The following is a 27,190-nucleotide window of genomic DNA, read 5'->3' as shown; positions in this document are numbered from 1 at the left end:
GCCTACTAGGCTGGGGTGCAGTCTGGAAATCCCTGAAAGCACAGGGCTTATGGTCTCGGGAGGAAACTCTCCTCCCGATAAACATTCTAGAACTGAGAGCGATATTCAATGCGCTTCAGGCATGGCCTCAGCTAGCTACGGCCAAATTCATCAGATTTCAGTCGGACAACATCACGACTGTAACCTATATAAATCATCAAGGAGGAACACCGAGTTCTCTAGTGATGATGGAGGTAACCAAAATAATCCGATGGGCGGAGGATCACTCTTGCCATCTCTCAGCAATCCATATCCCAGGGGTAGAGAACTGGGAGGCGGATTTCCTAAGTCGTCAGACTTTTCATCCGGGGGAGTGGGAGCTCAATCCGGAGGTATTTGCCCAGCTGACTCAGCTATGGGGCACACCAGAATTGGATCTGATGGCGTCCCGACAAAACACCAAACTTCCTTGTTACGGGTCCAGGTCCCCAGGATCCCCAGGCGGTACTGATAGATGCTCTAGCAGTGCCCTGGTCCTTCAAACTGGCTTATGTATTTCCACCGTTTCCTCTCCTCCCACGTCTGGTTGCCAGAATCAAGTAGGAGAGAGCTTCGGTGATTCTGATAGCGCCTGCGTGGCCATGCAGGACTTGGTATGCAGATCTGGTGGACATTTCATCTGTCCCACCGTGGACTCTGCCAATGAGGCAGGACCTTCTAATCCAAGGTCCATTCAAGCATCCAAATCTAATTTCTCTGCGTCTGACTGCATGGAGATTGAACGCCTGATTCTATCAAAGCGGGGTTTCTCTGAGTCAGTCATTGATACCCTGATTCAGGCTAGAAAGCCTGTCACCAGGAAAATCTATCATAAGATTTGGCGCAAATATCTTTGTTGGTGTGAATCCAAGAGTTACTCATGGAGTAAGATTAGGATTCCTAGAATTTTGTCCTTTCTCCAAGAAGGATTGGGGAAGGGATTATCAGCTAGTTCCTTAAAAGGACAGATATATGCTTGGTCTATTCTTTTACACAAACGTCTGGCAGATGTCCCAGACGTTCAATCATTTAGTCAGGCCTTGGTTAGGATCAAGCCTGTATTTAAACATGTTGCTCTGCCATGGAGCCTAAACTTGGTTCTTAAAGTTCTTCAAGGGGTTCCGTTTGAACCTATGCATTCCATAGATATTAAGCTTCTATCTTGGAAGGTTTTGTTTTTAGTAGCTATCTCTTCGGCTCGAAGAGTTTCTGAGTTATCTGCTTTACAGTGTGACTCACCTTACCTTGTTTTCCATGCAGATAAAGTGGTTTTGCTTACCAAACCTGGGTTTCTTCCTAAGGTTGTTTCTAATAGGAATATCAATCAGGAGATTGTTGTTCCTTCTCTGTGTCCTAATCCTTCATCAAAGAAGGAACGTCTGTTGCACAATCTTGATGTGGTTCATGCTTTAAAGTTCTACTTACAAGCAACTAAAGATTTCCGTCAAACATCTTCATTGTTTGTTGTGTATTCTGGTAAACGGAGAGGTCAAAAGGCTAAGGCTACCTCTCTTTCCTTTTGGCTGAAAAGCATCATCCATTTGGCTTATGAGACTGCTGGCCAGCAGCCTCCTGAAAGAATTACTGCTCATTCTACTAGAGCAGTGGTTTCCACATGGGCTTTTAAAAATGAGGCTTCTGTTGAACAGATTTGTAAGGCGGCGACTTGGTCTTCGCTTCATACTTTTTCCAAATTTTCCAAATTCGATACTTTTGCTTCTTCGGAGGCTATTTTTGGGGAAAATGTTTTACAAGCAGTGGTGCCTTCCGTTTAGGGTACCTGTCTTGTCCCTCCCTTCATCCGTGTCCTAAAGCTTTGGTATTGGTATCCCACAAGTATGGATGAATCCGTGGACTCAATACATCTTACAAGAGAAAACAGAATTTATGCTTACCTGATAAATTTCTTTCTCTTGTGATGTATCGAGTCCATGGCCCGCCCTGTCTGTTGAAGACAGGTAGTATATTTTTATTTTAAAAAACTTCAGTCACCACTGCACCCTATAGTTTCTCCTTTTTCTTCCTAGCTTTTGTTCGAATGACTGGAGGGGCGGGGCTAAGGGAGGAGCTATATAGACAGCTCTGCTGGGGGTGCTCTCTTTGCCACTTCCTGTTAGGAAGGAGAATATCCCACAAGCATGGATGAATAAGTGGACTCAACACATCACAAGAGAAAGAAATTTTTCAGGTAAGCATAAATTCTGTTATATTTTTTTATATATATATACAGGGAGTGCAGAATTATTAGGCAAATGAGTATTTTGACCACATCATCCTCTTTATGCATGTTGTCTTACTCCAAGCTGTATAGGCTCGAAAGCCTACTACCAATTAAGCATATTAGGTGATGTGCATCTCTGTAATGAGAAGGGGTGTGGTCTAATGACATCAACACCCTATATCAGGTGTGCATAATTATTAGGCAACTTCCTTTCCTTTGGCAAAATGGGTCAAAAGAAGGACTTGACAGGCTAAGAAAAGTCAAAAATAGTGAGATATCTTGCAGAGGGATGCAGCACTCTTAAAATTGCAGAGCTTCTGAAGCGTGATCATCGAACAATCAAGCGTTTCATTCAAAATAGTCAACAGGGTCGCAAGAAGCGTGTGGAAAAACCAAGGCGCAAAATAACTGCCCATGAACTGAGAAAAGTCAAGCGTGCAGCTGCCAAGATGCCACTTGCCACCAGTTTGGCCATATTTCAGAGCTGCAACATCACTGGAGTGCCCAAAAGCACAAGGTGTGCAATACTCAGAGACATGGCCAAGGTAAGAAAGGCTGAAAGACGACCACCACTGAACAAGACACACAAGCTGAAACGTCAAGACTGGGCCAAGAAATATCTCAAGACTGATTTTTCTAAGGTTTTATGGACTGATGAAATGAGAGTAAGTCTTGATGGGCCAGATGGATGGGCCCGTGGCTGGATTGGTAAAGGGCAGAGAGCTCCAGTCCGACTCAGACGCCAGCAAGGTGGAGGTGGAGTACTGGTTTGGGCTGTTATCATCAAAGATGAGCTTGTGGGGCCTTTTCGGGTTGAGGATAGAGTCAAGCTCAACTCCCAGTCCTACTGCCAGTTTCTGGAAGACACCTTCTTCAAGCAGTGGTACAGGAAGAAGTCTGCATCCTTCAAGAAAAACATGATTTTCATGCAGGACAATGCTCCATAACACGCGTCCAAGTACTCCACATCGTGGCTGGCAAGAAAGGGTATAAAAGAAGAAAATCTAATGACATGGCCTCCTTGTTCACCTGATCTGAACACCATTGAGAACCTGTGGTCCATCATCAAATGTGAGATTTACAAGGAGGGAAAACAGTACACCTCTCTGAACAGTGTCTGGGAGGCTGTGGTTGCTGCTGCACGCAATGTTGATGGTGAACAGATCAAAACACTGACAGAATCCATGGATGGCAGGCTTTTGAGTGTCCTTGCAAAGAAAGGTGGCTATATTGGTCACTGATTTGTTTTTGTTTTGTTTTTGAATGTCAGAAATTTATATTTGGGAATGTTGAGATGTTATATTGGTTTCACTGGTAAAAATAAATAATTGAAATGGGTATATATTTGTTTTTTGTTAAGTTGCCTAATAATTATGCACAGTAATAGTCACCTGCACACACAGATATCCCCCTAAAATAGCTATAACTAAAAACAAACTAAAAACTACTTCCAAAACTATTCAGCTTTGATATTAATGAGTTTTTTTGGGTTCATTGAGAACATGGTTGTTGTTCAATAATAAAATTAATCCTCAAAAATACAACTTGCCTAATAATTCTGCACTCCCTGTATATATATATATATATATATATATATATATATATATATATATATATATATATATATATATATATATATATATATATATATATACATATATATATATATATATATATATATATATATATGCGCAGTATCTCACAAAAGTGAGTACACCCCTCACATTTTTGTAAATATTTTATTATATCTTTTCATGTGACAACACTGAAGAAATGACACTTTGCTACAATGTAAAGTAGTGAATGTACAGCCTGTATAACAGTGTAAATTTGCTGTCCCCTCAAAATAACTCAACACACAGCCATTAATGTATAAACCGTTGGTAACAAAAGTGAGTACACCCCTAAGTGGAAATGTCCGAATTGGGCCCAAAGTGTCAATATTTTGTGTGGCCACCATTATTTTCCAGCACTGCCTTAACCCTCTTGGGCATGGAGTTCACCAGAGCTTCACAGGTTGCCACTGGAATCCTCTTCCACTCCTCCAAGACAACATCACAGAGCTGGTCGATGTTAGAGACCTTGCGCTCCTCCCACGTTCCGTTTGAGGATGCTCTACAGATGCTCAATAGGGTTTAGGTCTGGAGACATGTTTGGCCAGCCCATCACCTTTACCCTCAGCTCCTTTAGCAAGGCAGTGGTGGTCTTGAAAGTGTTTTTGGGTTTGTTATCATGTTGGAATACTGCCTTACAGTCCAGTCTTCGAAGGGAGGGAATCAATGCTCTGCTTCAGTGTGTCACAGTACTTGTTGGCATTCATGGTTTCCTCAATGAACTGTAGCTTCCCAGTGCCGGCAGCACTTATGCAGCCCCAGACCATGACACTCCCACCTTGACTGTAGGCAAGACACACTTGTCTTTGTACTCCTTACCTGGTTGCAGCCACACACGCTTGACACCATCTGAACTAAATAAGTGTTTCTTGGTCTCATCGGACCACAGGACATGGTTCCAGTAATCCATATCCTTAGTCTGCTTGTCTTCAGCAAACTGTTTGCAGGCTTTCTTGTGCATCATCTTTAGAAGTGGCTTCCTTCTAGGACGACAGCCATGCAGACCAATTTGATGCAGTGTGCGGCGTATGGTCTGAGCACTGACAGGCTGACCCCCCACTCCTTCAACCTCTGCAGCAATGCTGGCAGCACTCATACGTCTATTTCCCAAGACAACCTCTGGATATGACGCTGAGCACGTGCACTCAACTTCTTTGGTTGACCATGGCGAGGCCTGTTCTGAGTTGAACCTGTCCTGTGAAACTGCTCTATGGTCTCTCCCATCGTGCTGCAGCTCAGTTTCAGGGTCTTGGCAATCTTCTTATAGCCTAGGCCATCTTTATGTCGAGTAACAATTCTTTTTTTCAGATCCTCAGAGAGTTCTTTGCCATGTGGTGCCATGTTGAACTTCCAGTGACCAGTATGAGAGAGTGTGAGAGTGATAACACCATATTTAACACACCTGCTTCCTATTCACACCTGAGACCTTGTAACACTAACGAGTCACATGACACCGGGGAGGGAAAATAGCTAGTTGGGCCCAATTTGGACATTTACTCACTTTTGTTGCCAACGGTTTAGACATTAATGGCTGCGTGTAAGTTATTTTGAGGGGACAGTAAATTTACACTGTTATACAGGCTGTACACACACTACTTTACATTGTAGCAAAGTGTCATTTCTTCAGTGTTGTCACATGAAAAGATATAATAAAATATTTACAAAAATGTGAAGGGTGTACTCACATTTGTGATATACTGTATGTGTGTGTGTGTGTATTTGTGTATATGTGTGTGTGTGTATATATATATATACATAATGTTCTAGTCAAAATATAAGAATAAGTGATTGAATGATATTCAAAATGTTTCCTTTTCTTTTATTTAGATCTGCACCCCAGATTTAGTGGTGTTTCTGGCTTGTGCAAATCACAGATTGAAGGAACGCTTACAAAACCGTGCAGAGCAGCAGGGACGACCAGATGATAACATAAAAGCTATCCAGAGAAGATTAATGAATTTTAAGCAGAATGCTGTTCCACTGGTCAACTTCTTCCAAGAAAAGGGTCTAATCATAACGGTAAGTCAACCGGAAAACAAAACAAAAAAAGCTTTTAGTTTTTGAGGGAGCCAGTAAAGTGATAATAGGATATACTGAAATGATTTAACTGAACATGTTGATATGAATAGTAAAAAAGATACAGATGTGGTTGTTACAAATGTTATAGCACATGCAATTTTTTAAGTTCATATAAGGTTGTTGCAAATTTAAATGAAAAAAAAAATTAAAAATGAAATTATTTCTTGAAAAATATATTGTTGTTTTGAGATTCAGATGCACAGGTTTTAAAGGGACACTGTACACTAGATTTTTCTTTGCATACATGTTTTGTAGATTATCCCTTTATATAGCCCATCTGGGAGTATTTGTTTGTAACAATGTATGGTTTTGATTATTTTTTAATAACATTGTGCTGATTTTCAGACTTATAACCAAACCCCAAAGTATCAGATGTAGACCCAAGTCTACAGATTCCTTCTTGCTCCTGTTTCAATTTTTTTCTTTCATGGTTGAGATAGAGCAAGCAATTTTAAGCAACTTTCTAATTTACTCCTATTATAATTTTTTCTTCATTCTCTTGCTATCTTTATTTAAAAAGCAGCAATGTAAAGCTTAGGAGCCGGCCCATTTTAGGTTCAGCACCCTGGATAGCTCTCACTTATTGGTGGCTACATTTAGCCAGTAATAAGCAAGCGTAACCCAGGTTCTGAACCATAAATCGTCCAGGTCATAAGCTTTACATTTCTGCTTTTTAAATAAAGATAGCAAGAGAAAGAAGAAAATGTGATAATAGGAGTAAATTAGAAAGTTGCTTAAAATTGCTGTTCTATTTAAATCATAAATAATTTTTTGGGGGTTTAGTGTCCCTTTAATGGGTCTTTTCATATGCAGGAGGGGGTGTCTGCTTTTCCTATTTTCTCAGCTCCTTTCAGTGGGTGTCCCAGCCTAACCTCACCAACAGTGCTAGACTGAAAGCTTCTAAGTACGTTTTTGAAATGTTTTATGCTGGGTTTTTAGATCAGTATCTGTGTATAGTCTTCTTTATAGTAGTGTCTATTACATATATATTGCGCATATATATCTATTACATATTGCATATATATGAAAATGTAAGTAATTAAACTCAAGCTATAAGATGGCTGCAGCACATTGTTACTCAATGATTTGGAAATTTGAACATTGTTTTTGCAAATATTCTCAATGTGTTATATTTAAGGGCAAAGCTATTTCCCAGCTGAGGTCAATCCACTTTTCCTTTGCTTTATTGCAATGATGGTATCACCAACGGGGATAAGAACTATAATCCTCTTAAAGTAAAGTTGTTATCTCTATCGTTTCAGATGAAATCACATTTTTATTTAGAAGAGGGAAATCTGTTTCTGTGCGTTGCCCTTCTTTACACTTATTGTGTTCACATAATACAACAGACTAAGGGGCCCATTTATCAAAGGGCTTGCGGACCTGATCCGACACTGCGGATCAGGTCCGCAAGACCTCGCTAAATGCGGAGAGCAATACGCTCTCCACATTTAACATTGCACCAGCAGCTCACAAGAGCTGCTGGTGCAACGCCGCCCCCTGCTGACTCGCGGCCAATCGGCCGCCAGCAGGGAGCTGTCAATCAACCCGATCGTATTCGATCGGGTTGATTTCCGGCGGTTCCTGTCCGCCTGTTCAGAGCAGGCGGACAGGGTTATGAAGCAGCGGTCTTTAGACCGCTGCTTCATAACTTGTGTTTCTGGCGAGTCTGAAGACTCGCCAGAAACACGGCCCTTCAAGCTCCATACGGAGCTTGATAAATGGGCCTGTCAATGTCAGAGGTTATTTAGGCAGTAAAGTCGGAGTTTAAAGAATATATATAAATATTAGCAATGGGAAAAAAAGGAAAATTTTGTTGTAACAATCACATTTTAATCACACGTTTATGCATTTTGACTTTCTATAGTATGAATTGTTTTACACTTTCAAATAATCCCCGCAAAAACACATGGTTTAAAAATAGTAAATGTAATATTTTTTATATCTTTTCTGTCATGTATATTTATGCTTTTCTCTTTTCACTAAAAATTTTAAGGGGACATTAAAATGAATAATATGCATATAGCAGCTATCCCCAGCATGCCATTTTGTTAAATGCTGCTATATAAATGTATTTTTACTCCAAAATCTGATACTGGTGTATGCATAGGGGGATATTTATCAAAGGTCTGGCAGACCTAATCCGACAGTGCGAATCAGGTCCTCCAGACCTCGCTGAATGCGGAGAGCAATAGGCTCTCCGTATTTAGCATTCCACCAGCAGCTCTTGTGAGCTACTGGCGCAATGCCGCCCCCTGCAGATTCGCGGCCAATCGGCCACCAGCAGGGGGGTGTCCATCAACCCGATCATACTCGATTGGGTTGAATTGCAGCGATGTCTGTGCGCCTGCTCAGAGCAGGCGGACAGGTTATGGAGCAGCGGTCTTTAGACCTCTGCTTCATAACTGCTGTTTCTGGCGAGCCTGCAGGTAAATGGGCCCAAAAGTGTTGATCTTGTAGCCTAGGTAGCTACTTATTGATTTGTGAATATGTACTTGCTGATACACTGTGTGTACACCCATCACAGGCGCAGGACAGGTTTCACTCAGAACAGGCCTCGCCATGGTCGACCGAAGAAGTTGAGTGCATGTGCTCAGCATCATATCCAGAGGTTGTCTTTGGGAAATAGACATATGAGTGCTGCTAGCATTTCTGCAGAGGTTGAAGGGGTGGGGGGTCAGCCTGTCAGTGCTCAGACCATACTCCGCACACTGCATCAAATCGGTCTGCATGGCTGTTGTCCCAGAAGAAAGCCTCTTCTTATGATGATGCACAAGAAAGCAAACAGTTTGCTGAAGACAAGCAGACTAAGGACATGGATTGCTGGAACCATGTCCTGTGGTCAGATGAGACCAAGATAAACTTATTTGGTTCAGATGGTGACAAGCATGTGTGGCAGCAACCAGGTGAAGAGTACAAAGAAAAGTTTGTCTTGCCTACAGTCAAGCATTGTGGTGGGAGTGTTATGGTCTGGGCCTGCATGAGTACTAATGGTACTGGGGAGCTACAGTTCATTGAGGGAACCATGAATGCCATGAATGCCAACATGTACTGTGACATACTGAAGCAGAGCATGATCCCCTCCTTTCAGAGACTGGGCCGCAGGGCAGTATTTCAACATGATAATGACCTAAAACACACCTCCAAGATGACCACTGCCTTGCTAAAGAAGCTGAAGGTAAAGGTGATGGACTTGCCAAGCATCCAGACCTAAACCCTATTGAGCATCTGTGGGGCATCCTCCAATGGAAGGTGGGGGAGCGCAACATCCACCAGCTCCATGATGTCGTCATGGAGGAGTGGAAGAGGACTTTAGTGGCAACCTGTGAAGCTCTGATGAACTCCATACCCAAGAGGTTTAAAGTAAAAGTCAACCATAGCCTTTTTGAAATGCTAGGGTTGACTGTTGAAACAAATAAAGGGCACTTTCATTCATGAAGTATAAAATACTTCATGCAGAAAGTGCATTTATTCTTTTCAACCGTTCGCCGTTCTTAGCTGCTACAGCAGCCCACAGCAAAAAAAAAATTTTTGCTAACAGGTGACGTTTTCACCTCTTAGCAAATAGCCATACGGTAAATCCGGCTCTCATGGGCACCAAACCGGATTTACCGCACGGCTATTGGTTAAGAGGTGAAAACGTTACCTGTTAGCAAAAAAAAAATTTTACTCTTAGTTGTGTACTCATATTTGTTGCCAATGGTTTAGACATTAATGACTGTGTGTTGAGTTATTTTGAGGTGAAAGCAAATTGACACTGTTATACAGGCTATACACTCACTACTTTACATTGTAACAAAGTGTCATTTCTTATATATATATATATATATAAAGTCAAAAGGTGTATGCACTCTCACCGTCAGTGGCAACTGCCAGGGTGCTATTGTGAGTAAGATAAACCATAGAAAAAATAAGCACTCACTGGTCTTCTGGCATCTGTGACAAAAAATTATTTATTCAATCGTAACGTTTCAGGACAAACAGCGTCCCTTCCTCTGACAAACAAGAAGTGGAAAAAATGCTAACTTTTAAAGGCCTGTGACCCCTCCCCTTCCTGTCAGGGCTAGCAATCACTGATAGCCAGCTGTGCATGTAAACGTGTCAATAATATAATTAAGGTTAAACACAGTGCTAATATAACGATATATGAACAATATTGTGAATAAGAAAAGAACCAATGCGTCCCCTGCGTATGTGAACGATCCTAACTAAATGTGTCAAGGCTCCCACGAACGTGCCGTGACAGCACTAACATATTTTCATCTAAACAAAGATGTCTATTGGCCATCCTGGCCGCCGCCCAACTCACTGATAGGCTAACACACATGGTATAATATCAAAACACATACGCCTCCCACTGAGGTCAATCCCGATCGCCAAACAAGATACAAATAATGACAACACCGGACAAGCACAAAAACACTCCATAACTGTATCATACATTACGGCTATCCGGCTCGCAATGAGTGAAAACACCCTGCACCAATGTCAGTATCACTCGAGATGTCAAGCCAAGTCGTAATCCCCATAGCCAATCAACTTATAAGTTTAACATCTAAGACACTCCCCTCGCACCGCATCATCATCTGAAGGAGTAAACAAATAAATGAACAAACGCGGCCGAAGTTTGTTCATTTATTTATTTACTCCTTCAGATGATGATGCGGTGCTTCTCCGTGCACAAGGCTTTTAATTTAGTGTAATAGACCTTTAACTACTTTGTGTATGTGCTTGATACTGTGTATCTGCCAGTAGCAAAGATGTTTTTTTTTTTTGTTTTTTTAAATGTTCTATGAATATTTGTTAGAGACATTGTGCATAAACAACCATAAAGAGAATAGTTTTTTTTTCTTTCTAAATATAAAAATTGGATTAACTAGACAAATGGTTTAAACTTCTGCTGTGTTGAATTTATCAGATTTTAGTGATTCATGCTTTTTTCTTCCTTCTTGACATCTGTTCTGTGGCGCAGTTTTAAAAATAAAGGTGTGATTTGTATATTTTTCCAACAACACAGAATGACAGCAGTAATATTGTTATATTTGTAATGCTTGTATTTAGTATGGCGAAATTGATCATACAGATATGTAGTATATAAACAAGATGCTCTTTTATTAAATAGAACTGTATAGCTATTTATCCTCGACTTCTAAGTGCTACAGTTTAAAAAAAAAAGTTAATGTTTTTTCTTTGGATACTTTTTTAATTATAAAAACATTTAGAAGTCAGCAGAGTGATGCATTTTGCATACAGAAGAAGACGGTTAAAGTGATGGTAAATCCAAGCGTTTAAAAAAAGGATGCTAAACTCATCTTTTCTGTGCCGTGGCTCCTCCCTAAAGTCAGCGGCTCCGGCCACCCACTGCACAGTGCTTTTTACCAATAAAGTGATGTTTCCCTTTCTAAACCAATAGCCATGCTAGCATACAGAACACTGTCAGATGACTAGCACAACTTATGGTTTAGAGGTGAAAACGTCACTTCCTTGAGAAAAAGCAATGCGTTGTGGGGGGCCAGAGGCGCTGGCTTTAGAGATGAGTTGCAGCACAAAAAGGGGGAGTTTTAGAAACTCATCACTGAAAGTCCACTTTATTTTTAGTGATGGTAAATGCTTGTATTTACCATCACTTTAATGGTACAGGATAGAAGAAAGTAAATATGAATTCAGCTCCTTTATGTTCTTTGTTGAAAGATGGGATCACTCCACTCCCCTCTTGCACTCACTATTTCTAAGATTCCTGCATAAACTAGATGTGAACAGGCATACAGGAATACCAGTAGAAGATTTTTTAAGTATTTAATCATACTGGGTCTCTGTGTGTGACATTATTTTAACTGCAAGCACTGGTTTGATTATAAAGAGTATATTAATTCATTAAATACAGAAACAAGACTATAGTTGGCAACATTTTAAGTCAGACATTCGATCAGACGCAATCCAGTGAATGCCACGTACATAAATGAGCTGTCACTTCAGATATATGTCACTGCAGCTCTCATTATTTTTGCCTGCTATATGCCAGTTATATAGCTGGGTAATCATGCTCTTTTTTTTGTTTATATGGATTGTGTTTGCAGTGTTCTCTCTACGGCCCCATGTTGTGAGCGGCCCATCAGTGAAACAGTTAATTAGTAAGCAAGCACTAAACAATGCGGACTGCAAGGTATGGTTCCCTTATTAACTGTGTCACTGCTGGGACGCTCACAGAATGTGGCCTTAGAGGGAAAACTAACACAGCTGCTACAAATTTCTGTGATATATCCCAATAAGAAGTGTATTTCCCAATTCTAATCCATTAGAATTTGCCCTTCAAAAACATCATACTTCAGTTTTCAGGGTATTCCTGGGGCATCTCCACTTGCCTACATAAAAGCAAGATTATGCACTAATGCATCTAGTGAACATGCGCAAGAGTTTCCATCTACTGAACATGAGCAAGAGTTCAAATCTACTGAACATGCCCAAGAGTTCCCTTCTACTGAACATACCCAAGAGTTCCCATCTACTGAACATGAGCAAGAGTTCCTATCTACTGAACATGCGCAAGAGTTCTCATCTACTGAACATGCGCAAGAGTTCCCATCTACTGAACATGCGCAAGAGTTCTCATCTACTGAACATGCGCAAGAGTTCTCATCTACTGAACATGCGCAAGAGTTCCCATCTACTGAACATGCGCAAGAGTTCCCATCTACTGAACATGCCCAAGTGTTCCCATCTACTAAACATGCACAAGAGTTCTCATCTACTGAACATGCACAAGAGTTCCCATCTACTGAACATGCGCAAGAGTTCCCATCATCTACTGAACATGCCCAAGAAAACCCGTCTACTGAACATGCACAAGAATTCCCATCTACTGAACATGCCCAAGAGTTCCCATCTACTGAACATGCCCAAGAGTTCCCATCTACTGAACATGCCCAAGAATTCCCATCTACTGAACATGCGCAAGAGTTCCCATCTACTGAACATGTGCAAGAGTTCCCACCTACTGAACATGTGCAAGAGTTCCCATTTACTGAACATGCGCAAGAGTTCCCATCTACTGAACATGCGCAAGAGTTCCCAGCTCTTATAAATATATGAGTCTGTGATTGGGTAAAGCCTGATAACTAAAACATTATGGGCGCAATCCGATATAGATCGGAGTTTGCGGCGCAATCAAGGGAACCCCCGGCTGCTTGTAGTTTCAGCTCGCAACTCGAGCTATCCAATATACGGCGCAGTCAGATGCTAAAGTGCCGTAAGTCGGATAAACCAGCGATGTCCAGAAATCTGCATAAGTACAAATTTCTGGAGTCGCCAGTGACTTACGGCACTTTAGAAACTGCCAGCGCCTACAAAACCTGACTAAGTTATTAAATCTCCTGTACTGTCTAACACGCCTCCCAAACATAGCACAACACGTATACTCCTCTATCCTCTATCCCCCCTCACTCTCCTAATAATAAAAAATGTATTAACCCCTAAACCGCCGCTCCTGGACCCTGCCGCCACCTACATTAACTACCCCCTAATGTGAGCCCCTTACACAGCTGCCAGCTACATTAACTACCCCCTAATGTGAGCTCCTACCCCGCCACCAGCTACATTAACTACCCCCTAATGTGAGCCCCTTACACCGCCGCCAGCTACATTAACTACCCCCTAATGTGAGCTCCTACCCCGCCGCCAGCTATATTAAAATTATTAACCCCTAATCTAATCCCCCTACCCCGCTGCCAGCTATATTAAAATTATTAACCCCTAATTTAATCCCCCTACACCGCCGCCAGGTATATTAAATTAATTAACCCCTAAAATACTAAACTATCCCTACCACTAAACCGAAGTCTAACCCTACAAATAGCCCTGAAAAGGGCTTTTTGCGTGGCATTACCTCAAAGTAAACAGCTCTATTGCCAGCCCTTAAAGGGGCTTTTTGCGGGGCTTTGCCCCAAAGTAATCAGCTCTTTTACCAGCCCTTAAAAGGGCTTTTGGCGAGGCATTGTCACAAAGTAATCAGCCTATAATCTAAATCCCCCTATACCGCCACCACCTATAATAAATGTATTACCCCCTAATCTAATCCCCCTACACCGCCGCCACCTATATTATTATTATTATTATTATTATTATTATTATTATTATTATTATCGGTTATAATAATAATAAAAATAAATAATAACACCCCTAACTAAATTCTTATTAAAATAAATCTAATTAATATTAATATTATTAATTAAAATATTTCTATTTAAATCTAAATACCTATAAAATAAACCCTAAGATAACTTCAATGTAATTAATAATTACATTGTAGCTATTTTAGGGTTTATATTTATTTTACAGGTAACTTGGTATTTATTTTAACTAGGTATAATAGCTATTAAATAGTTAATAACTATTTAATAGCTACCTTGTTAAAATAATTACCAATTTACCTGTAAAATAAATCCTAATCTAAGTTACAAATACACCTTTACTATCAATAAATTAAATAAATTACAAATATCTAAACTAAAATACAATTAAATACACTAAACTAAATTACAAAAAAAACACTAAATTACAAAAAATAAAAAAAGATTACAAGAATTTTAAGCTAACACCTATTCTAAGCCCCCTAATAAAATAACAAAGCCCCCCAAAATAAAAAAAATTCCCTACCCTAAACTAAATTACAAAAGTTAACAGCTCTATTACCAGCCCTTAAAAGGGCTTTTTGCGGGGCATGCCCCAAAGTAATCAGCTATTTTGCCTGTAAAAAAAAACACAATACCACCCCCCAACATTACAACCCACCACCCACATACCCCTACTCTAAACCCACCCAAACCCCCCTTAAAAAAACACTAAGCCCCAGAAGATCTCCCTACCTTGAGTCATCTTCACCCAGCCAGGCCAAACTCTTCATCTAATCCGGGCGATGTCTTCATCCAAGCGGCAAAGAAGAAGTCTTCCATCCGGCGATGTCTTCATCCAAGCGGCAAAGAAGAAGTCTTCCATCCGGCGGCGGCGATGTCTTCATCCAAGCGGCAAAGAAGAGGTCCTCCATCGGGGCGAAGTTTTCCTCCAAGCGGCATCTTCAATCTTCTTTCTTTGGACCTCCGACGCGGAACATCCAGCTGGCCCGACGACTGAAAGATGAATGAAGTTTCCTTTAAATGACGTCATCCAAGATGGCGTCCCTCAAATTCCAATTGGTTGATAGGATTCTATCAGCCAATCGGAATTAAGGTAAGAAAATCTGATTGGCTGATTCAATCAGCCAATCAGATTCAAGTTCAATCCGATTGGCTGATCCAATCAGCCAATCAGATTGAGCTTGCATTCTATTGGCTGTTCCGATCAATTATTTTAACAAGGTAGCTATTAAATAGTTATTAACTATTTAATAGCTATTGTACCTAGTTATAATAAATACCAAGTTACCTGTAAAATAAATATAAACCCTAAAATAGCTACAATATAATTATTAATTACATTGTAGCTATCTTAGGGTTTATTTTATAGGTAAGTATTTAGATTTAAATAGGAATATTTTAATTAATAATATTAATATTATTTAGATTTATTTTAATAAGAATTTAGTTAGGGGTGTTAGAGTTAGATAGGGTTATTATGCTTAATATATATATAATATAATAACTATATTAACTATATTAACCCTAATATAATTAGGGTTAATATAGTTAATATATATAATATAATAACTATATTAACTATATTAACCCTAATATAATTAGGGTTAATATAGTTAATATAGGTGGCGGCGGTGTAGAGTGATTAGATTAGGGAGTAATACATTTATTATAGGTGGCGGCGGTATAGGGGGATTTAGATTATAGGCAAAAGAGCTGATTACTTTGTGACAATGCCCCGCCAAAAGCCCTTTTAAGGGCTGGTAAAAGAGCTGATTACTTTGGGGCAAAGCCCCGCAAAAAGTCCTTTTAAGGGCTGGCAATAGAGCTGTTTACTTTGGGGTAATGCCACGCAAAAAGCCCTTTTCAGGGCTATTTGTAGGGTTAGACTTCGGTTTAGTGGTAGGGATAGTTTAGTATTTTAGGGGTTAATTAATTTAATATTGCTGGCGGTGGTGTAGGGGGATTAAATTAGGGATTAATAATTTTAATATAGCTGGCGGCGGGGTAGGGGGATTAGATTAGGGGTTAATAATTTTAATATAGCTGGCGGTGGGGTAGGAGCTCACATTAGGGGGTAGTTAATGTAGGTGGCGGCGGTGTAAGGGGCTCACATTAGGGGGTAGTTAATGTAGATGGCGGCGGTGTAGGGGCTCACATTAGGGGGTAGGTAATGTAGATGGTGGCGGTGTAGGGGCTCACATTAGGGGGTTATACATTTAATGTAGGTGGCAGCGGGGCCCGGGAGCGGCGGTTTAGGGGTTAAATACTTTATTAGGGATTGCGGCGGGGGATCGCGGTTGACAGGTAGATAGACATTGCGCATGCGTTAGGTGTTAGGTTTTATTTAGCAGTTCTAAATAGATTTATTTAGCAGTTCTACACACTGTATTTATATGTATATAATCTATTCATTTTGGTTAATAAAAGCAAATTAAATCCAATGAAGGGTTAAATGTTTGCCTTTGGGCCTGAGAATCCTCCTCTGTCACAGAGTCTCACCCACTTAAGGTGCAATAGTCCTATTTCTGCTAAAGGGAGCTAAAAACCCCAGAGCAATCCACACAAAAATGTAAGCACCACATGTTACACACATTGCGTGGGTGATCACACAGCAGGACCGCTGACAGGCTTGCATTTAGTGTATTGTAGAAAGTGTTACTGCCCATTACTAGAGGATCTCACTATCCCTCTAACCAGATTCTGCTCCAGTTCCTTCCACCAGCAGCAGCAGTGTTTATTAAAGCGTTTCTGTTCTTTGTCTAGAGGGAACTTAGTTCCTCCTGCAAAAATAGTGCAGGAACTCCATTCCCATGCGTTCACGCTTGACTTGATCCCTGGGTTAAACCCTAATAAACTGCATGTAAATGACCTAATTTTTTTGGTATATACTGAATAGACATAGCACTTTTATATTTACTCTTCCATATGTTTCTTCATTGTGTAAGATATTCTTGCTGTACTATTTGAAAGTGTAAACCATTTTGGTAAAATTAGAAATAAAAATCACTGTTTTCAGCAGAGATTAAGTATAATTCTTGAGAATTCATGTAGGTCAAACAATTGTTTATGTCCATTAAAATGTTCTTTCTAGCAATTTTCAGTTTTATTTGTTCATATTTGATATTCCAGCTTAGTTGAGTGTGTTTAGTCTTGTGAGCATTTTACATTCAGAAAATAAAAAGATATTTATGCTTGATTCTGTTTTCATCTTTGCTTTATATACCTTTGCATTATTTAATAACAATTTGGTATTAGAAGGCAGGGCCGGATTGGGAAAAAAAACAATTGAACATCTTATTAAAATGAGACAATTATTTAACTATTTAGTTGACCAATCATTTTAATTAAGCCTTCTTGGGTGTAGCTATGGTGACAAAAGCATAGGGCTAGGTTACAAGAGGAGCAGTATTATTTTTTTGCAATCGCAAAAAACTCAGCTAGATTTAAACTGTTTGCACTAGTCGGGTTGCATTTGTATTAAAAGTTACAAAAAAAAACGTATTTTGCGCTAGTGTTGACCCAAATAGCATAAAACTCCTAACTTAAGTTTTCGCATGCATGTGCATGTATTAGACATGTGCGATTCGGTTCGGTTCGATTCTGAAATTCGGAAAATTCGGCAAATTCGGCGATTCGGATCGAACCGAATTTCCGAATTAAAATTTTGCCGAATTTTCCGAATCAAACCGAATCAAATCGATTCGTAAATTTGGATGGCCATTGGATTACACTAGTATTATACAGTATGTTAGGTTAACACCTAATATACAGTATACTACTAGTCTAATCACACCTAACACTTACCGAATTGCCGAATTTACGAACCGAATCGAACCGAATCGAACCGAATCCAGCCGAATTTCTTCGAATCCGAATAAATCCGAAACAAATCCAAAACGAATCGATTCGAAATTTTCCGATTTCGAATCGATCCAAACCGAACTTCGAAAAATTCCGAATCGAACCGAACCAAATTTTTTCGCCATGCACATGTCTAGCATGTATTTCCCCATAGAAATCAAATGGAGAAAAAAAGTAGAAGAAAAACTAACACCCGAGATTGCGCACACACCAGCGCATTTTCGCATTCCCCGTAGAAGTCAATGGAGATAAAAAATTGTTGAAAAAAACCCATCGCACAAACAACATAGTATATTCCTATTAGCAAATGTGAAATATTTACAGTACATACATAGTTAAACTCTTTATCAAATATGAATATTGCATTAATATGTGTTATGTTGTCATCTATTTAATAGCAAAGGGTAATGCACTTATATATATGTCTATATATGTGTACATATATATTAATGTTTTTATATGTCTATATATGACTACATATATATATATATTAAAAAAAAATCATATGTGTACATATGACTGTAAATAGATATATACACATATACATACATTAATATATATGTACACATATATAAACATACATACAAATACATATTTAGCAATATATATATATGTGTCTCAATGGTAAAGCCATTTGCCTGCCTTTGTTTCCTAACACCTCATATCTTTGAGCCCTTATAACTTTTTTGTGCAATATTTTTTCAAATATTTTTTTTATTAGACAGTGTTAATTTGAGTGTAACTGTACTTTGTAATGTATTTTTGAAGTGTTTTGTGCAACATTTTTTTCCCGGAAAACAATTAACCACAGCTCTGAGATTGCGATAAGGATTGAAGCGTAAATGGCGATTGTGCTAGCACAATCGCAAATTCACTCAGCTTGTAATATTGGCACAATGAAATAGGCTTGGAAAAACACAATATCGCTTGCACAAAACCCTTTGCACCTCACTTGTCATCTAGCCCATAATTGGGCTGAACTGTTAGCCTCAGAGTGCTGATCAAATATGTGTGCCAAGTGATTTGTTTATGAATGGAGTTACCTTGCAATTATAACAATATATAATCTATGGAATTATGTTGCTGATTGGATTTGTTTTGCCAGTATCAACAAAAACTTAAATGTAGAAGTATAAGCTTGACACTAACACTTAAAGGGACATTAAACAAATGCTAGATAGAATGAAGCATTCAAAGAAAAGATTAGTCTGAGACTAACATGTAGATGTATTTTTAAAAGTTTCATTAGCTGTTTAAATATTGACAAAATAAGTGTAAAGTTTTAATGTCTATAAAACAATGGGAGCTGCCATGTTGTAACTTAGGTTACCTTCTCTGCTGTGGCCAATTAGGGACAGTTATAAATAGGTCACTAGAGTGAGCAGCCAATGGCTGTGTGGAATATAACAGTGTTCTGCACTTCCATTTCTAACTGGAACTGAAAAGTTTACAATTTCAAAATGGAATTACAGGAAAAGGGGACAAAATAAATAATGAAAGTATATTGCAAAGTTGTTTTAATATATACGATTTCTAATTTTTTAATACCATCTCAAAGTGTTTAATGTCCCTTTAACTTCAGTTGGATGATAGGTCATTGCCGATTTCAGTCTAGATTATGAGTGGAGCACAAATTAGTGCTCCCGCTTGTGCATTAACTTCGCTAGAAGTACTTTATTTTGTATGCGCCGGCTAGCGCAGGTATTAAAAGTTGAAAGTAAAAAACAGTTTTCACATGAGTGCTAACCCGACTCGCGCAAAAACTTCGAATATCAGTAAATGGGATTTCGTAGTTGACTTCTCTAATCACCAATTCAAATTTTTTTCAGTGCATGTAACACATGTACAATTTCCATCTGCAAGGCAACATACAAAATGAATCTGTAAACCATAAATGTATCATTCCTCAGCTACCTTAGGAGTTAAAACAAGAATTATTACCACCAAAACAGTTCAGCTTGCACCTATGAACCTATTACAGCATGAATGCCAATCATACTTCAACTGCACCGGTTACTATAGCAACCCACTATAAACAGAATAATGTAAGCATGCTGTAAGTGTTCTGGGTCAGAGATAATAGAAGTAAAAATATACATAAACAGAAAATAAGGTAAGAATTAAATAATAAAATATATATATATATATATATATATATATATATATATATATATATACTACTCCTAAAGCCCGTTCACATGGGCCATTTTTTGCAGTACAGCGGTCCCACCCCTTGCTCTCTCACCCCCTCTCTTTTGCTGTCTCTCTCCCTCTCTTTTGCGCTCTCTCCCCCCACTCTTTTGCGCACTCTCCCCCCCCCTCTCTTTTGCGCACTCTCCCCCCTCTCTTTTGCTGTCTCTCTCCCCCCTCTCTTTTGCTGGTTCTCTCCCCCCCTCTCTTTTTCTGTCTCTCTCCCCCCTCTCTTTTGCGCACTCTCCCCCCTCCCTTTTGCGCACTCTCCCCCCTCTCTTTTGCTGTGTCTCCCCCCCCTCTCTTTTGCTGGCTCTCTCCCCCCTCTCTTTTGCTGGCTCTCTCCCCCCTCTCTTTTTCTGTCTCTCTCTCCCCTCTCTTTTGCCCACTCTCCCCCCTCCCTTTTGCTGTCTCTCTCTCCCCCCTCCCTTTTGCTGTCTCTCTCTCCCCCCTCTCTTTTGCGCACTCTCCCCCTCTCTTTTGCTGTCTCTCTCCCCCTCTCTTTTGCGCACTCTCCCCCTCTCTTTTGTGCACTCTCTCCACCCTCTCTTTTGCGCACTCTCCCCCTCTCTTTTGCTGTCTCTCTCCCTCTTCTCTTTTGCTGTCTCTCTCCCCCCTCTCTTTTGCTGTCTCTCTCCCCCCTCACTTTTGCTGTCTCTCTCCCCCTCTCTCTTTTGCTGTCTCTCTCTCCCTCTCTCTATCCACCCTCTTCTGCTCTCTCTATCCCCCCCCTCTTTAGAGCTATCTGTCTCTCGGCATCTGGCCCCACCCGGCCTCGCCCGTGTCATGCCCGGCCCCACCCCACCCACTTCACGCCACTCTCCCCCCTCCCTTTTGCTGTCTCTCTCTCCCCCCTCCCTTTTGCTGTCTCTCTCTCCCCCCTCTCTTTTGCACACTCTCCTCCTATCTTTTGCTGTCTCTCTCCCCCTCTCTTTTGCGCACTCTCCCCCCTCTCTTTTGTGCACTCTCTCCCCCCTCTCTTTTGCGCACTCTCCCCCTCTCTTTTGCTGTCTCTCTCCCTCTTCTCTTTTGCTGTCTCTCTTCCCCCTCTCTTTTGCTGGTTCTCTCCCCCCTCTCTTTTTCTGTCTCTCTCCCCCCTCTCTTTTGCGCACTCTCCCCCCTCCCTTTTGCGCACTCTCCCCCCCTCTCTTTTGCTGTGTCTCCCCCCCCCTCTCTTTTGCGCACTCTCCACCCTCTCTTTTGCTGTCTCTCTCCCCCCTCTCTTTTGCTGGCTCTCTCCCCCCTCTCTTTTTCTGTCTCTCTCCCCCCTCTCTTTTGCGCACTCTCCCCCCTCCCTTTTGCCGTCTCTCTCTCCCCCCTCCCTTTTGCTGTCTCTCTCTCCCCCCTCTCTTTTGCGCACTCTCCCCCTCTCTTTTGCTGTCTCTCTCCCCCTCTCTTTTGCGCACTCTCCCCCTCTCTTTTGCGCACTCTCTCCCCCTCTCTTTTGCGCACTCTCCCCCTCTCTTTTGCTGTCTCTCTCCCTCTTCTCTTTTGCTGTTTCTCTCCCCCCTCTCTTTTGCTGTCTCTCTCCCCCCTCACTTTTGCTGTCTCTCTCCCCCTCTCTCTTTTGCTGTCTCTCTCTCCCTCTCTCTATCCACCCTCTTCTGCTCTCTCTATTCCCCCCCCCTCTTTAGAGCTATCTGTCTCTCGGCATCTGGCCCCGCCCGGCCTCGCCCGCGTCATGCCCGGCCCCACCCCACCCACTTTACGCCAGGCCACGCACACGCCGCACCTGCCCAGCCACGCACACGTCACACCCGCCCCGGTCACGCCCGGTCACACCCTCTCCACCACACAATACCAGGTCAGTTGGAAGGCCAGGTGTGTTTGTCCTTACGCGCATGACAGCTTCGAAAAAACACACTTGGGGGGGTAGTTATCAAGCCGTCAACTTTTCTGACTTCGCCGGCCCAATACGCCCGCCTAAGCTCGCCTACCTTCGCCGCCGCGGACCTGAAAAAATACGCCTAAGTTATCAAAAAAAGCTGTCAAAAAGCCGCGGGGCGATGAGCAGCGGACTGTGAGAGTTATCACTCATCCGATCTCGCTGCTCTTCGGCTGTTTGACAGCTTTCTTGCTAGCCTGTCACTAAGCAGTCACACTAAACTGCACTGTTCTACCCCCTATACCGGCGCCCCCGGAGCCCCCCGCAACTAAATAAAGTTACTAACCCCTAAACCGCCGCTCCTAGACCCCGCCGCAAGTCTTATAAATGTATTAACCCCTAAACCGCTGCTCCTGGACACCGCTGCCACCTACATTATACCTAGTAACCCCTATCCTGCCCCCCCTATACTGCCGCCCTCTGTAATAAAGTTATTAACCCCTATCCTGCTGATCCCGCACCTCGCCGCAAATAAAAAAATTGTTTAACCCCTAAACCGCCGCTCCCTGAACCCGCCGCAACCTATATTAAATTTATTAACCATTATCCTGCCCCCCCTACACCGTCGGCACCTATAATAAATTTATTAACCCCTATCCTGCCCCCCACTACACCGCCGCCACTGTAATAAAATTATTAACCCCTAAACCTAAGTCTAACACTAACCCTAACACCCCCCTAACTTAAATATTAATTAAATACATCTAAATCATATTTATATTATTAACTAAGTTAATCCTATTTAAAATTAAATACTTACCTATAAAATAAACCCTAATATAGCTATAATATAAATAATAATTATATTGTAGCTATCTTAGGATTTATTTTTATTTTACAGGTACCTTTCAATTTATTTTAACTAGGTACAATAGCTATTAAATAGTTATTAACTATTTAATAGCTTACCTAGCTAAAATAAAGAGAAATTAACCTGTAAAATAAAAAATAACCTAAGTTACAATTACACCTAACACTACACTATACTTTAATAAATTATTCCGATTTAAAACTAAATACTTACCTGTAAAATAAACCCTAATATAGCTACAATATAATTAATAATTACATTGTAGCTATCTTAGGATTTATATTTATTTTACAGGTAACTTTGTATTTATTTTAGCTAGTTAGAATAGTTATTAAATAGTTATTAACTATTTAATAACTACCTAGCTAAAAGAAATACAAAATTACCTGTAAAATAAATCCTAACCTAAGTTACAATTAAACCTAACACTACACTATCATTAAATTAATTAATTAAACTACCTACAAACAACTACAATTAAATACAATTACATAAACTAACTAAAGTACAAAAAATAAAAAAGCGAAGTTACAAAAAATAAAAAAAAAGTTACAAACATTTAAAAACATATTACAACAATTTTAAGCTACTTACACCTAATCTAAGCCCCCTAATAAAATAACAAACCCCCCCAAAATAAAAAAATGCCCTACCCTATTCTACATTAAAAAGTAAACAGCTCTTTTGCCTTACCAGCCCTTAAAAGGGCCTTTTGTGGGGGCATGCCCCAAAGTTCAGCTCTTTTGCCTGTAAAAGAAAAATACAACCCCCCCAACATTAAAACCCACCACCCACATACCCCTAATCTAACCCAAACCCCTCTTAAAATAACCTAACACTAATCCCCTGAAGATCATCATACCTTTAGTTGTCTTCACTCAGCCGAGCCACCGATGGAACTGAAGAGGACATCCGGACCGGCAGAAGTTATCCTCCAAGGGGCGCTGAAGAAATCTTCCATCCGATGAAGTGATCCTCCAAGCGGCGCTGAAGAAATCTTCCATCCGGGCGAGGTCATCTTCCAAGAGGCGCTGAAGAAGTCTTCTATCCGGGCGAGGTCATCGTCGAAGCTGGGTCTTGAATCTTCATCCCGCCGACGCGGAACATCCTCCTTTCCCGACGAACTACCGACGAATGAAGGCTCCTTTAAGGGACGTCATCCAAGATGGCGTCCCTTCAATTCCGATTGGCTGATTCTATCAGCCAATCGGAATTAAGGTAGGAAAAATCTGATTGGCTGATGGAATCAGCCAATCAGATTCAAGTTCAATCCGATTGGCTGATCCAATCAGCCAATCAGATTGAGCTTGCATTCTATTGGCTGTTCCGATAAGGCGAATCAGCCTCGCCACAAATACGCTGCGGAATTCCAGCGTATTTGAGGTTGACGGCTTGATAACTAGGCCCCTTGGCCTTTTATTATATAGAATATATATATACATTGTAACATAATTAAACAAACAATATATATTAAGAGACAATATATTGGTACTAAAGATACATAAAATCAGTAAATACAAGAAAAGAATAAGTAGGAGCGATTGTATTGCATATGACTAATAATTTCTCATATTGATGCCAGGATGTACTATATTTTATATAGCAAAACATCATATCTCTGGTAAATATCAAACAGAAAAATGTCTGAAAGCCTATTTTACATAATATGTGATTCACATGCTGCTTACAGAAGCTTTAAGAATACAGCAGTTGTGTGATATCTAATGAGCACAGACTTGATCTATTACTAATTGCAGATCAACAGCTAAAAATAGATGCCAATGAATTAAAAATAAATGTGATATGAAAACAATGTGTTTATAAACAGAGGAGATTCTAGGAACCAAATATAGTGGTGCATACAGGGTTCCACAGTCAAAAGTAGAGGGGCCCCTAATAAGTGCCAATCTGCTATATGTGTAGCTGTGGGAAACATCATTATAGTGAACAGCATAATCACTGTTGGGAGGGCACAGCCTTAATTCAGATGAGCAGATACCCACCTTGCTTCCTCTTAGAGATGCCTCTGTGTATAAAGAGAAGCTGGGTTGCAGGATATTAATGCTAACCTGCTCTGGGGTAAACATATGTATATTTATTTTGATTAACATTTAGGAACTGTTTGGCTCTGCTATACATTTTTCTATAGTTTGATTGCATTTTAATGCATACCTAATAACACAAATAATTGTGTTAGTTTGTGCACAAACAACCTTTCTTTCTTTCTCTCTTTCTTTCCTTTCCTCCTTTTCTTTTCATTCCTTTTCTTTTCCTTCTTTTCTCTTCCTTCCTTTCTTTATGGGGAATTTTGTAGATAAATAATCTAACGCCTAGATTTAGAGTTTTGCGGCCAAAGGGGTGCGTTAGCTAAGCGTGCTTTTTTCTGGCCGCACCTTTTAAATACCGCTGGTATTTAGAGTTCACAGAATGGCTGCGTTAGGCTCCAAAAAAGGAGCGTAGAGCATATTTAACGCAACTTCAACTCTCGATACCAGCGGTGCTTATGGACGAGGCCAGCTTCAAAAACGTGCTTGTGCACGATTCCCCCATAGAAAACAATGGGGCTGTTTGAGCTGAAAAAAAACCTAACACCTGCAAAAAAGCCGCGTTCAGCTCCTAACGCAGCCCTATTGTTTGCTATGGGGAAACACTTCCTACGTCTGCACCTAACACCCTAACATGTACCCCGAGTCTAAACACCCCTAACCTTACACTTATTAACCCCTAATCTGCCGCCCCCGCTATCGCTGACCCCTGCATATTATTTTTAACCCCTAATCTGCCGCTCCGTACACCCCCGCCACCTACATTATCCCTATGTACCCCTAATCTGCTGCCCTAACATCGCCGACCCCTATATTATATTTATTAACCCCTAATCTTCCGCCTCCAACGTCGCCTCCACCTAACTACACTTATTAACCCCTAATCTGCCGACCGGACCTGAGCGCTACTATAATAAATGTATTAACCCCTAATCCGCCTCACTCCCGCCTCAATAACCCTATAATAAATAGTATTAACCCCTAATCTGCCCTCCCTAACATTGCCAACACCTAACTTCAATTATTAACCCCTAATCTGCCGACCGAATCTCGCCGCTACTGTAATAAATGGATTAACCCCTAAAGCTAAGTCTAACCCTAACCCTAACACCCCCCTAAGTTAAATATAATTTAAATCTAACAAAATAAATTAACTCTTATTAAATAAATTATTCCTATTTAAAGCTAAATACTTACCTTAAAATAAACCCTAATATAGCTACAATATAAATTATAATTATATTATAGCTATTTTAGGATTTATATTTATTTTACAGGTAACTTTGTATTTATTTAACCAGGTACAATAGCTATTAAATAGTTAAGAACTATTTAATAGCTAAAATAGTTAAAATAATTACAAAATTACCTGTAAAATAAATCCTAACCTAAGTTACAATTAAACCTAACACTACACTATCAATACATTAATTAAATACAATACCTACAAATAAATACAATGAAATAAACTAACTAAAGTACAAAAAATAAAAAAGAACTAAGTTACAAAAAATAAAAAAATATTTACAAACATCAGAAAAATATTACAACAATTTTAAACTAATTACACCTACTCTAAGCCCCCTAATAAAATAACAAAGCCCCCCAAAATAAAAAAATGCCCTACCCTATTCTAAATTAAAAAAAGTTCAAAGCTCTTTTACCTTACCAGCCCTGAACAGGGCCCTTTGCGGGGCATGCCCCAAGAAATTCAGCTCTTTTGCCTGTAAAAAAACACATACAATACCCTCCCCCCAACATTACAACCCACCACCCACATACCCCTAATCTAACCCAAACCCCCCTTAAATAAACCTAACACTAAGCCCCTGAAGATCTTCCTACCTTATGTTCACCTCACCGGGTATCACCGATCGGTCCTGGCTCCAAAATCTTCATCCAACCCAAGCGGGGGCTGGCGATCCATAATCCTGCATCTGAAGAGGTCCAGAAGAGGCTCCAAAGTCTTCATCCTATCCGGGAAGAAGAGGCGATCCAGACCGGCAACCATCTTGATCCAAGTGGCATCTTCTATCTTCATCCGATGAGGAACGGCTCCATCGTGAAGACCTCCAGCGCGGATCAATCTTCTTCCGACGACGTCCAACTGAAGAATGACGGTTCCTTTAAGGGACGTCATCCAAGATGGCGTCCCTCGAATTCCGATTGGCTAATAGGATTCTATCAGCCAATCGGAATTAAGGTAGGAAAATTCTGATTGGCTGATGGAATCAGCCAATCAGAATCAAGTTCAGTCCGATTGGCTGATCCAATCAGCCAATCAGATTGAGCTCACATTCTATTGGCTGTTCCGATCAGCCAATAGAATGCAAGCTCA

The 27,190-nt window shown here is 40.4% G+C and overlaps 1 protein-coding gene across 1 annotated transcript in view; it reads left to right on the top strand.

Annotated features, from left to right (window-relative positions):
- The window catches only part of AK5 (adenylate kinase 5), an 809,863-nt gene that overhangs the window by 182,209 nt on the left and 600,464 nt on the right, over positions 1 to 27,190 (top strand). Inside the window, exon 6 of the mRNA XM_053693336.1 lies at positions 5,680 to 5,871. Within this exon, the coding sequence (XP_053549311.1) occupies positions 5,680 to 5,871 (192 nt within the window). The remainder of the gene's footprint in view (positions 1 to 5,679; positions 5,872 to 27,190) is intronic.

The sequence above is a fragment of the Bombina bombina genome, chromosome 10, assembly GCF_027579735.1.
Source record: "Bombina bombina isolate aBomBom1 chromosome 10, aBomBom1.pri, whole genome shotgun sequence".
NCBI classification, from domain to species: Eukaryota; Metazoa; Chordata; class Amphibia; order Anura; family Bombinatoridae; genus Bombina; species Bombina bombina.
The sequence above is the reverse complement of the archived record's forward strand: the minus strand, read 5'-3'. Positions and strand labels throughout refer to the sequence as shown.